The 13,913-nt window shown below is 41.2% G+C and overlaps 1 protein-coding gene across 3 annotated transcripts in view; it reads left to right on the forward strand.

Moving 5' to 3' along the window:
- Positions 1-13,913, forward strand: part of TENM1 (teneurin transmembrane protein 1) — a 235,949-nt gene that overhangs the window by 203,473 nt on the left and 18,563 nt on the right. For all 3 annotated transcript variants that reach the window (XM_034063828.1, XM_005148358.2, XM_013128841.2), the window contains 2 exons: positions 7,916-8,282; positions 10,055-10,565. In XM_034063828.1, coding sequence (XP_033919719.1) covers positions 7,916-8,282; positions 10,055-10,565 — 878 coding nt within the window. The remainder of the gene's footprint in view (positions 1-7,915; positions 8,283-10,054; positions 10,566-13,913) is intronic.

Genomic DNA, 13,913 nt, shown 5'->3' on the forward strand with positions numbered 1-13,913 from the left:
TCCAAATATGCATCACAGCAGTAATCAATGCCCTTAGCTGGCAGAAATTTCGAGCCGAGTGCCTGCTTACAGTCTAAGACTGGAATCAAGCACTCTCCAGTACATTTTCTTGCGAGTACCTAATCAATGTAAATACTCACATGGAAGGATTCCAGCATGGAATGCAGTTGTCTTGTTTGCTCTGCAAAATGCAAGATGCCTAATTTTCTATTAGGTATTTGGAGCCTATGTGTTTGCTTTCAATGCAGCATGACAGCTAGTTAGATTACATTCATTTTGCTCCGTTGAAATATCTATTGGGTAAATACTTGTGAAAAATCAGTTGCAGAAAATCATGTCATGATAATAATTAATCTTGATGCTAATTTCTGTAAAAGTAAGGACTCAAATTAATGCAGTTGCTTTTTCTGCCTAGAATTTTTATGCCTGTGTGGAAAGAAAAGACACATTTTAAAGTTAAAAGTCAAACTTTTCTATAGTTGTTTTACTTTAACTCTCTGTGACAGTTCAGTAAAGAATTAGTGCACTCTTACAATGGTTTTTAAACAGTTGTTACTATTGAGCTGTGTATTGTTGTAGGAATTTGCCATAGAAGATGCCCTGCCATAAACGTGAAGTGCAGAATATCAGTTTTCCCCATCCTTCTTTCTTTCCCTTGCAGAAGCTGTGTTTGTGAGTTTAATGGTATAACTCTTAAGGGAAAGCTTAAGCCACAGGAGTGAATTTGCATTTTCTTGTGAAAACTGTGGTGTTCTGATCCTTACAGGAATGTGTTTTGTAGCCCTGATCTGGCTCCCACATACCCAGCTGAAAGCCTGGCAGCAGCTCCTCATCCTTTGTTTCCCCAAGTGTCACTTACTGCACAGCCCTCGGGACAAAGGAGCCCTGCCCTGAGGAGCAGTGCTGTTGTCAGAGATCATGATCCCAGAGCCATAAGGAACTAATTGAATCATGGCTATTACTTGGTTGATACATTCACGGTGGCTGGTGTTGCTCAAATGCAGGGCTTATGCTTTCTTCACTGTTTTCAGTTTGGGAAAATTCATTTCTATGTATCCTCTCTTCCTCCCAGTTTTCAGGCCAGATGCTTTTATGAAGCTCAGTAGTTACTGGAAACAGAAGACATGGTAATGTACTAGCTCCAGCCTCTCGCTGTTCTCAAACAGCTGTTAATTACTGCCTCAATTAAAGCTTTTCAAGATCTTCCTCCTACCTTTTCTGCATTGGCAGCACACTGGCTTTCTGTATCCAGAATTTCTAAGCCCAAAATGGAAAGATGGGGCCAAAACTAGTGAGAGATTTATTAAGATTTATGCCATTTTATTTCTGTGCCGTCTCATCTGGCAAGTGCCAGGACCTGGAAACTCAAGTTGGAAAGTGAGTGGAAATGGAAACAGTCCTGTTGTTAGCTAGATTTCCACCTGGTCCCATTCTGTCCTTTTGGCTATGCAGGTGAGCTGTAATGGTATGGTTGGAAGACATCTATTCCCACTCCAGCATTGGAGATACGTTTGGGTTAGATTCATATTCATGGCCTATTTTGAGATATTTTAATTGAAGAGTCTTAGATTCCTGCTCTCAGAGGTACCGGTCTGCTCAAAGCGCTTTGAATTCCTTCTGGGTATTTGAAGAAATATTAATTCATAGCCCATATAAACCACGGGTACCATGTTTAAACAGACTTAAATGGCTTAGGAATCTTAAATCCCATTGATTTTCATAGTCAATGGGCTTATGTGATTCTGGATAATATTCCCTCTCTTGTTAAATAAAGGCAGTGTGAAACCTCTCCCCATAGAAATCAACTTTTCCTATTGATTTAGTAGACCCAAGATACAGTCTTTGAAGTTGTGAAGCAGAAAAAGAAAGTCATAAAAAAGAAATTATGAAACAAGAAGAGAGCTGGAAAGTGAGAGCACAGTGAATATCATGGCAAGTGAAGCGAAGACGAGCAGTGAAAACTGTTGAATTGGTGCCTTGCCTTCACATTCCTGCACTGGGTCCCTCATCCACTGGAAATAACTGATGGCAAAGGCAGGTTCATGGAGAGACTACCCAAGCCATGATCCTGGAGACCAGACTTCTGAGGTGCATCTGTAAATGTGCCACAGCTGCTTTGCCAGCCCAGGGTAGGAAATGGTGGTCGTTAGGCTGCAAAACTCATTTATTTGGGTTTTTCACTGGGGAACAGTGAATGCAGAGAGAGCAACATTTGTGCAGTTTAGAGCAGGGACTGCTGCAGCTGAACTGTGTAATTCTGCATGTTATAATATGCAACATCAGGAGAATGAGAAACAAAGGCTCCTCCAGCATGGCAGGAGCCTGTAATCCCAGCATGGGGAAGGGTTCCCTGGTGTCAGACCGCAGGAGCAGAATTGTGTCTCTGTGTACCATTAAGAAAGAAGCTAAGCTGCTGAGAGGAGCTGACAGTGTCAGTGTCAACAGAAGGAAGAGCCCAGAAGTGAGAGCAAACTGACAGAAAATGATGAAAAAATATCCATGCTTGTCAACTATGGGAAAATAGAAATACACATAGTGAGACATCCTGTGAAAAGTTCAGGGAAGCAGAACCACTCTCCTTTCACCTTGTAAACTACACACTCCCTTCTAATGGACCACCTGTGTGAGCCCTTCCTCTGAGCCATTTCTCTCCCAGAAGGAAGGAAAAGAAGGGTTTGAAGAGGAAGAGAGGAAAATGCTATGTAAAAGTATGTTGTGGTGAGTAAAAGGGTTTGGCCTGGAAACCACAACTGAAGTGAGTATAAATAAGAGGAGATGAAAAAAGGAAGTTACCAGTGAAAGAGGAATATGAAAGGGGCTACGATCAGGTTTGCAAATGCCTATCACAGAGCTGAATAAAGGCAAAGGTAGCATAAACAGAAGTGCTCGAAGCTGAGCAGTACTGATAGGAAATAATCCATCAGTCAGGTCTATCAGAAAAATTTTGGCATAAATTTCATGCTACTACATGAAATTGAATCAAAACATACAAGCAACGCATGGCAAGAAATCAAAGCAATGATGAAGCCTTTTTAGGGATTTATGCAGCTTCTTTTAATCCATGATAAATGAAACTTATCCCAGTGAAATTTACCCCTGCAACCAAACAGTTAAGCTCTTGAAACCAGCATCTGCAGACAAGGATAATTTTTCCCCCTTTACTGTTCTTACTTTGATGTGAATAGTAGAATTTGTTTGATCTGTTTTGTTTTAGAAAGTACCAAAAATACCACAGCCATGCAAATGTCATGGAAAATGTGCAGAAACTTTCAGTTGTATCATCAAAACCAAAAATAAAAGAGTATTCTTGATAAGCTAACACTTTACCATGTGTACATGTGCAGGTGTGTATGCCTAAGACATACATGAGTACAGGCTCTCCTATCAGTGCTACTTCAGTTGTAAAGCTTTGCTGTTGGACAATGTGTTGGGTTTGCATGGCAAGGTGTTGATAACAGGGGGCTGCAGGAGTGAGAAGCTTTCCACCACAGAGGACCCACACTGGAGCAGTCTGTCCCTGAAGGACTGCACCACATGGAAGGGATCCACAATTTAGCAGCTTGTGGAGAACTGCAGCCCATGGGAAGGATTCACACTGTCTCCTGTGGGAAGGACCCCATGCTGGAGCAGGGGAAGAGTGTGAGGAGTCCTCCCATGAAGAGCAAGGAGCAGCAGAGACAATGTGTGATGAATTGACCACAGCTCCCATTCCCCATCTCCCTCTGCCACTTGGGGGGTTGAAGGTAGAGAAATCAGGAGTGAAGTTGAGTGCAGGAAGAAGAGAGGGCTGGAGGGAAGGTGTTTTTAAGATTTAGGCTTTATTTTTTATTACCCTACTCTGATTTGATTGGTAATAAATGAATTTCCCCAAGTCAGGCCTGTTTTGCCCATGATGGTAATAGGTGAGTGATCTCTCCTTGTCTATATCTTGACCCACGAGCCTTTTCATACATTTTCTCTCCCCTGCCCAGCTGAAAGGGGACTAATGGTAGGTACCTAATATTCAGCCAGGGTCAGCTATCCACAGAAAAATAAGTACTTTGAAACCAGATAGATAGGTAGATAGACAGTTACACAAGAACATGTGTATTTTGCAGGAAAGAAATACAAAAAAACACCATTGAGGTCTGGGGGTTATTTATCCCAGTGAAAGTTCTTTTAAACCAAAGCTGCCTTAGTGCACCTTGTGTTTTCTGGAACACTTGACATGAAAAAAAGTTCTAGTAGGTGTTAATTTTGCACTTCTAAAACCAGAGGTTGATTATTAGATATAGCTGGGGCCTTTATGTTGACAGTTAAATGCTGAATTGCCACAAAAGTTGACATGCTAATACTTACATGCAAAGGTTTCATTGCTCACGGGCTTACTTGTTTCGGCAGTGATTTCCATTGCAAATACTCAGTCTGCCATGAACCAAAACAGACTTGTCACCTGGAAATTTCAGTGTGTGAAGAGCATAAGGAACTGACTGCTCCTGAACAAACCTTGTCTGTCCATTTAGAATGGGATAATCATCAGTGCTGTTCCTGTATACTGCTCAAAAAAGAACCCACTAAATATAAGAAAAATACTTGCAATTGGCCCAATTTTGAGTTATAAGGGAAATACACATACATGGGGGAGGACTTTTTACAGGGGCTTGTGGAGAACTGCTTCAAATTTAAAAGAGTATTAACTGATTTAATATTCTTATCCTAACTGAGATTTTGTCTGGAAAAACTTTTTAATAGGCACAGTGATACCAGATGAGAATTGAAGTGCTTCTGTGTAATATGTTTATTGGCTTTGAATGAAGCACAACTGATGGTTTGGTTACAGAAACCTGCCAGAGGGCAGCTTGCTTAAAAAGAAAAGGAACAACTGGTGACTTTTCAAGGTAACAGTGAACCTGAGGGTGCAGTTACACTGCAGCTTAAGCTGATTTAGGTGATCAGGTTTTAGGCAGCAAACTATCCTCAACCTGCTCTCTGTAGGGCCGCATTAAGCACTGGCCTTGCTGCTGGGGGCTGCATTGGGAGAAGGGATGGGGTGGGACTGCAGCAGCCCCAATGTAAGACGAGTGAAGCCTCTTCCTGACAAGAACAGTGCAGATTTTGTATTAAATCTGCAGTTCTCCCTCAGATTAGGAATGCTGAAGGGTTTATGTTTATGGGCGTGTTTGATTTTAATTGACCTATTTCACCTTTTTTTCACCTCCAGCTGCACTAGCATAAGCTTGGAGTGAGCAGCAGCTGGTTTTTATGCTGCAGTCTCCAGACAGGTACATGCTACCTTTAATATTTCACCCGGGATTAAAGCATTAATACATCCATGACTGCTTTAAACCCAAGAAAGAGAAGCTGTAGCCATGCCTTCTGTTAGCTTTGCAGAGCAGAGAGCTGGGCAACAGTTCTGGTGTAGCAACCAAAACTGTTTAGATGTTCCCAACTAAACTTTTATTTACTTTTGCCAGAATGCAGCTAGATTTACAGATGTGATCAGTATGAAAGCAAAAGCTCATGCAGTTAGCAGCTGTTAAGACTAAGCTTTAGGTACCTTGCTGCAAGTGAAATGGACAGCTGCATACAAGTTTATTCTATCTCAGTAGACCAAATCAGCCTCAAATCAACCAGAGAAAAAGTTGGTTTAGCCCAAACCAGTTCCTGTTTATCTGCAAGACATTGATCATGCCTTCATAGTGGGAGGAATTCAAGTTATTCACCGGGCAAAGACAGTGTTGCTGGTCCACAAAGGAAAACCAACTATTAAAACATGTCAGGTGCTATATTGAGTCATTATGGCAACAACAGATAATTCCAGGCCAAAGTTTTTATCATGAATAATCTAGTTACAGTTAATCAAAGATTATTGTTACAGCAGAGTGATCTGTGAAGGAGGCCATTAAAGTTGAAGGCGTCTGTTTCCCATTAAAAATAATCCATTTACTTTGATAGAGCAATCAAATATTCTGCGTTAAAGGTACATTGCAAATATGTTTTCTTCCAGGTTTCCTGAATATAGCCTTATAGAGATCTTTATGCTAAGTAAATGGTTTTATTTGGTGTCCCAGTGAATTCCCAGTCTAAGCATGAGCTAGTAGCAGCGTGTAAGCAGCCCTAGCACAGCAGGTGGAATCTGGGCAGTCAGACACACACAGAAATAAGCACCTTTGTGGGAGAAATCTGTTTCCAACTGCTTCACCACATTTATCATCATTTGGAAGGACTCTACCACCTGGTTCAGAGGAGATCTTGAACCCAACAGCATTAGTCTTAATGCCAGTTATTATGTGTAGTAAAATGGACTGGGCACAAGGAGGAATTAGATTACTCTGTGAGCCTTGGTAATTGTGTGGTGCACCATGTAACCATGCAGGATGAGACATGGTAGCCACAATGCCTTCGCTTTATTAAAGCATCGATTATCAAAACAGCAATGGACTTCTGGAAATGAGATTATTCAGGAAATACTGATGCTTGGCAAAGGGAGAGACTTGGCCTCTAGCCTGGTTCCTGAGCTGACCCCAGGCAAGCAGGTGGCTTGCGATGGCCACGCACTGTACCATATGTTATTCCTCACTGCTGAGCATTATATTAGCATCTGTGGTCTCTGCATTCACAGATCTTTTAATTAGTGCAGTGGAAAATGAGAAAAACCATCAACAAAATCAGAAAATGAAAAAGTAAAAGCCTCTGTAACATATAAAGCATAAAAACCCTTTACATTTTAACCTGGTGTTTATTCTCTTCTGATTGAAATATTTAGTCCAGAAAAATTCCATTCAGATACAAGCAGCCATCTCTTTGTGAAGGGCAACAAGCAGAGCATCCCGAGACAGACAAAAATAGGCTGTCTTGCAATCTCGGTGGCTCATTTGTTCTCTGACCTTTCCATAGACAAGCTGCAGTCCAAATCCTCCACTGGCCATTAGCTGGGAAGAGGGACCAGTCTACTCTTGTTGTTGTTTCCCAAGTCAACAATCATACAGTACCTATTGAGCTTTCTCAATTGGAGAAGGTTGAAGCTCTGGTCAGTACATGATACAATCAGCATCCGACATACTGGTGGTCTTCCAGGTTGGACAGGCAGCCCCACCTTTTATTGGGAGGACGTTTAATTCCTCCAGATCCTGATGCAACTGGAATCAGATGAGTGAGGTCACTCTTCTTGTATTTCCTCCAATGTGGTTTGGAAACTGTTTGGTTGGCACTCTCACCTGCATGGAAAAAGGCAAGAAGCTAACTTTAAGTGTGAAGAGTTTATTTAATCCATGACTGAAATACTGAATTCACAAAGCAAAAGCATTATAAATAATTGCAGCTTAGCTACTGTATCATGTGAAATGTGATATATTGGTGTATTATTATCTTACAAAGAATTAACGAGCTTATATTTCTTGTGGCATATAAGTCTTTATTAACATTTCTTGCTTAGTAAATAAATTGTAGAAGTGTGTCATACTCTTCTAGCATGGCATTTTCCTTTTGTACTAACAGTCAATTAAACTGTTAGGACATTGACAATTTCTGACTGTTTTCCACCCTGCCAGCATTGACTGCCATGTTGAAACAATAACATTCAGACCTGGAAAATTTTCTGGCTGATGTTGCATGACATGAAGAGTGTGTTTTTATTTGCATGACTGCGTAGGTATAATAAAGTTCTCACCTTAATGGAGTTGTGCAAATAGCTCTCAGAGGGTGCTAAATTACTTTTCCAGTCAAGTTTTGCTCCATGCTGGATCTGGACCTCAGAAGGAGTATGCTTATTGAAACTTCTTCTGCCAAACCCAACTAAAGGTAGATACTAGAGAAGCAGTGCTGGGTGAATCTACTGAGTGCCTTGATGATGTGGTGATCAGAGATGGTTGAATGAAACTGCCTTGCTGTCTTCATCATTCTTTCCTCTTTTTTTCCCTTAATTCTTTCTTCCCAGGTGCGATTAGAGTGGCCAACAGACCTCACCGTGAACCCTCTAGACAACTCATTGTATGTCCTGGACAACAACATCGTCCTGCAGATCTCTGAGAACAGGCGCGTGCGAATTATTGCTGGGCGCCCCATTCACTGCCAGGTGCCAGGCATCGACCACTTCATTGTCAGCAAGGTGGCCATCCACTCGACCCTGGAGTCAGCCAGGGCAATTGCTGTGTCTCACAGTGGCATACTCTACATTGCAGAGACAGATGAAAGAAAGATCAACCGTATACAGCAGGTCACAACCAATGGTGAGATCTCTATCATTGCTGGAGCCCCATCAGATTGCGACTGCAAGATTGATCCTAATTGTGACTGTTTTTCAGGTAAGGAGATGTTAGTTATTTCCTGTTTCTTATCTGTTAATATCCCCTGGCACAGCTGCAGGTTGCAGAGCAGTCAGGGGAAGGGCAGAGGAGCAATAATTCAGTTTCCTTGGAAAGCAGAAAACCGTATCAGCAGCTCTTTGTGGATTTAATCTATTTTATTCACAGAAGTGAGTCTTCCAGTTGGCACTGGAGGAACCACAGGGTCATCTTTGTTATTCCACTTTTCATACAGAGATTACGCTCAGTTCAAAACTCAGTTTAGCTCTAAGCCTGCCTTTCTGTGTCAGATATGTTTGCCCTTGTTGAAGATGATACCCGCCCCAGTGCAGATTGCACCTAAATGCTGCTGGACCAGGCATTCCTTCCCACCAAGAAGAGCACCAAGGTGTTTCACATTGCATGAAAGACACTGGCTTCTGCCTTCCTATTGCTTGCATCACACTGCACAGCCAGCAAAATGATGCAGACACATAATGTTCAGTGCTTCTTCTTTGTGTGTTTTGAACTGGAACAGCCAGTAGCAGGCCCACACTGCACCACTGGACATGCTCAGCAGCACAGCCCCTCTCCATGCATGCACCAAAACAAATACACCACTTTTTTTGATAGAAGCATATTTCATAATGGGCCAAAGGACAGCATTCCTGTATGCAGAGGTGTGCAGTATGTTGTCATCTTGTCATCTCGAATGACCACTGTGTTCAGCTCCATAATGTCATCATAATTCTTAAGCTTCTAATTTCAAGTAAAAGGTTAATTACTGACAAGAAAACATTAAGTATGTCAATGATGGAGAGGCAAAAATGTAAATGGTATTCCAGAGAAGGTGTATTGCTGACCCAGCATTGTAATGGTAATCAAAGCCTCGTGTGCATTGGAAGTGCTGCCAGCTATGGCAGAGCAATGAAAAGAATCCTGTTCAAGGTTCATGTTGAGGGAAACTCCCCTCAGTGCTAAAAAATGAGGAATTGTGACATCTGTAAGGATTGTGCCAGGGCTGGGTGGTGAAAGGCAGGGTCGGCTTGGCAGAAAGATCAGCTCATTTGTCCATCTCCAAGGAAGCATAGGGCATGCTCGAGCAGATCTAATTTCAGTCAGAAGGAGAGCAATACAAGCAGGAACGTGTTTCGCTCTAAGAGTGAGGTTTAATGTGTTACCGTGTTAGTTACAGAAAATCCTACTCGTGTAAATTCGTTTGGATATGCACATACAGCCCATGATAACACAGATATCCTCCTCAAACCTTAAAATACACAAACCAAATGAATTATCAAGTGATACTGAAAGAAGGGTTTCTCAAGCTGCTTTTGGGCTAATGTTTTGTTTGCCTTTAGTGTTGAGGTTTTATTAAGTACAAATTAATACTTCCTTCAGTGTCTTTTTAGCTGAATTCCTGGGGTTTATTTTCTCTTTGTTTTACTTGTAACACAATTCTACTGTAACTACATGCCAACAGACAGAAAGTGCAGAATAAAAACTGAGGTGTCAAGTTTTGTTCTTTCACAGTTTTGCCATTAAAGCTTTCCTGAAGCAGCAGGGTTTGAGGCTTAGCAAAAATGTTGTAAATTAGATAATTTATATTCTTGTTTGTCTTCATTGCAAGTAATTTAGAATTGCACCAACCTTAGATAATAGGGATTTAATGAGTTGGAAGAAGATCTTGTTTTATTGACCTGTAAGTGATACTGAGGAGAAGCAGTGTGTCAGGCTTAGGGGATCAGCTTAAATACAGACATTATGGATTATTAAAATTACCATTTCTCCCCCAGGTGATGGTGGCTATGCCAAAGATGCAAAGCTGAAAGCACCTTCTTCTCTAGCAGTCTCTCCTGATGACACACTGTACATAGCAGACCTTGGCAATGTTCGCATCCGTGCAGTCAGCCGAAACAAGGCTCACCTCAGTGACACGAACATGTATGAGATCGCATCACCAGCGGACCAAGAACTGTATCAGTTCACCATCAACGGCACCCACCTGCACACATTGAACCTCATAACGAGGGACTACATTTACAACTTTACCTACAATGGGGAAGGAGATATTGGCACCATCACCAGCAGCAATGGGAACTCGGTTCACATCCGCAGAGACACGAGCGGGCTGCCCCTGTGGATCGTGGTGCCAGGGGGGCAGGTGTACTGGCTGACAATAAGCAGCAATGGGGTTCTGAAAAGAGTTTATGCCCAAGGCTACAACTTGGCTCTAATGACATACCCTGGAAACACTGGGCTTTTAGCAACCAAGAGTGATGAAAATGGATGGACAACAGTGTATGAGTAAGTCCATGACATTAAATGCCTGATGTCAAGAACCTGATTTTAAATGAACACTGGAATTTTTTTAGTCACTTCTAATAATTTAGAAAGACACCCTGTTACTAACCCTTCATGAGAAGGACAAGCTGTGCTGTTGCACAAGCTTTTAAAATGAAACACTGCCATTTCTTAAGTGCTGAAGCCTGTCATATTGTGAAAGCTCTGGACACAGTGCTCATTAAGTGTAGCAGAAACTGCTTGATATTATGCTTCATTTGCACTTCATTATTGTGAATTTGTTCCTTTAAGTGAAAATATTGTGGATTTTTTGTAACTAAAGAAGTAGAGGAAAGTTGTGATATGAATCAGGAATTTGTAAAATTCCTGAGGAAGGCAAAAATGGGAAAAATAGCATTCTGATCAGAGAAGGGAGTGTTGTAAAAGCAGTTGAGAATCTCAGTGGATGGAATATCCAAAGGGTGAACTTGTCTCTATCAGCAGGGGAAAAGGATATATAATAACAAAGAGGATATTTACTAGAAAAAGACTATACACACAAGCTGTAGGAATGGGCGCTTAAGCAAAACCTTCAGGAGACCAAAAGAGTGAGGCAAGACAGTTAAAGACATAGTCAGACCAACCTAATCTAGTCCCAGAGAGAGAACAACCCTAGAAAAGTTCATTTTTTATTTATAAAGAGATGTGACATAGGAGGATTTCTTATTATTTCTAATTAATTGTCATAATCCCTGTTTGAGGATGTGGCAGGTGATGGCTGGAAATCAGGTGTTAACATTACAGTACTAGTTCAGAGTCTCCGAGGAGGATAATAATGCCTGCTTTCTGTGGGCATAGTTATTCATGGTCCAAAACTAAAATGAAAAGCCATCCAGCTTGGATACGAACAGAAAACACATTGAGGATTAATTTACTGCACAAGTCACCTGGAGAGGTGGTTGAGTCACCATCATTATAGGGTTTTAGCATTATGTTTTCTTAAAATGAAAGTAGGATAAAAGCAGAAGAAACTGCTGCCTGGCGCTTGGGGTTTTTATTCAATGGGATGTTTTTCCATCTGTTATTCTGCCAAAGACTAAGTTAGTATAGTAAACATAGGTACAAACTGTTAAAGGACCATTTTTGACAATCTGTGAACAAAAAAAACCCATACAGGGCCTTTTTTTTGTTTAGTTGTTATTATCATATTGATACAAACTTAATTTCTCTTGCAACAAGACAAAGCTCACTATTATCCTGGTGCTGTTTAAATACTGATCTGAGTGTTACTTTTTATGAGCAGACTTAAAATGTGTGCTTTTTTGGAATCATTTCAGCACTGAGAGTGCCCCATTTAAATTCCTACTTGAGGATGGCATCAGTCCCGACCATGGACCAATGACGCTTTCAATAAGCTTTTACGGTAGCTCCAAGTCATTCCTATTACATCTTAAAACACTGAACACCATGTACTGTGGCAGGGATTTTATTGTTAGACTGTGTTAGAGCAGAATATTTCTATTCATGTGCTACTTAATCTTGGTAGTCCCACTCTATCCTACTGACACTGAGCGTAAACCATTTCACACAGTTACTGCTTGGTGCTGGTTTCTTCTGGGAAGTTGGTTGTTGAAGTATGATTCAAGCATAGTAAGATCTTTTAAAGGACTTCACCTGCTTGCAGGTGCCTCCCAGTGTATGTCATGTAGATTTGTTCACAAAGACCTAAGCCTTGGACAGATTGATATGATGTGTATGGTGAACACAAAGAGATAGTGCTAGATTACACAGTTTTTATACTTTCACAGCTTTAGCTGCAGGCTGAGTAACTGTCCTCACTGATGCTTTGGGCTGTCCAGGCTTTGCATGACTGCACACTAGAAATTAATTGCCACTCTAGAAATTAACAGAATTGCCATTTTTAGCATTACAAAAACAACAGCACAATTTAAGAGTGAAAGCATGTCATTAATATTTATGTCCAAGCCAATATTTTAAGTCATCTTGATCGTATATTACAATTTCCTGAGTGTCTGATGGAATGTCACCCAACCTGCTGCAGAGGGGCAACTGACTGTAATGAGCGCTGCACTGAGTAGATGTGCCTTCAGGAGATGCTGCTCACCTTCTCCCATACATAGGTCAAGGGACGTGGTGATCCTTAGTTATTCTTTAACCAGGCATTCTTTTCCAGACAGCTCATATTGTGAACTGGCACACAATTTCAGTTTGAAAATTAGGGGTTTTGAGAAGGGGTTAGTTATAGGAACATAGTACTGCAGCTTAGAGAAATACCATATGAGCAACTTTCAGATTGCTTGGAGTCATCTTCTCTGTTTAAACTAGATCTGCATTCACATCCAGAAGTTCAACCCATGTCACTGTCAAACTGAAATTGGGATGAGTTTGTTTAACAACACATATCATAGTCGGGAGTATGAGCCAAGATAATGAACTGTTCAGAACATCTACCTATACATCAGATTCACTCAAAGGGGGGAATTATTAAGAGGTAGAAAACCACCTACAAAAGTACTTGTCATCCATCTGCTCTAATCTGATGGAATGGAAGTACTGAAAGAGCTCTTGCATAAAATTACAGCTAATGTACAATTTTCAGTCATCTAGACTTTTTTAATATTGTACCATTAAAGCTGTAAAAGGGGAGGGGGAGCACTGGGCCTCTATTAAATCAAGGACAAGAAAACACCTGCAAGAAGTAGCTCTCTCTGAAAAAATTAATTAGACCGCTTTCCCTTTGAAATGATATAACTCTTACCTGTACTACACATAGAAATGCAAATGGATTATGAAGCTATATCCCCAAGTGTGCTCTTCAGATATTGGTGAGCACTTCCTCATGTGAGTACTGAAATCAATGCAATTATTTGCATGATTAAATGGTCACTGACATGATTAACAGTGGCATAACTGGGCCTGAAATTAACATTAAGGAATATGTCATGATTGTGCCTCTATTAGTATGGGTAGGACATTGCTCCGCAGGAGCTGAGTCCCAATGTGGTACTATTCATTATGTGAAAGGTGGCAGAATCTGTCTGCGGAGGGTTGAGTTTCTTGGAGCAATCTGGAATAAAATATCCCTTTGGATGGTCACGCTGGAGAATCATTACTGAGACACTCATCTGCATGCTCTCCTTGAAGTCAGTGGGACCATCTACATGAGTAAGAGCCCATTGGCATGCACTCTAGTCTCGTTATAATTCAGTCCTGTATCTGTCCAGCCATCTAGTAAGAGTTTATACCATTTTCAGTCACACAGAGAGTTTTGTGTCTCAGCAGCACAACTGGATCCTCAGCGAAGATGGATCCCAAGTATCGCACACAAGAGCATTCCAAAAACCAGCTGCA

The sequence above is a fragment of the Melopsittacus undulatus genome, chromosome 6 (genome assembly GCF_012275295.1).
Source record: "Melopsittacus undulatus isolate bMelUnd1 chromosome 6, bMelUnd1.mat.Z, whole genome shotgun sequence".
NCBI classification, from domain to species: domain Eukaryota; kingdom Metazoa; phylum Chordata; class Aves; order Psittaciformes; family Psittaculidae; genus Melopsittacus; species Melopsittacus undulatus.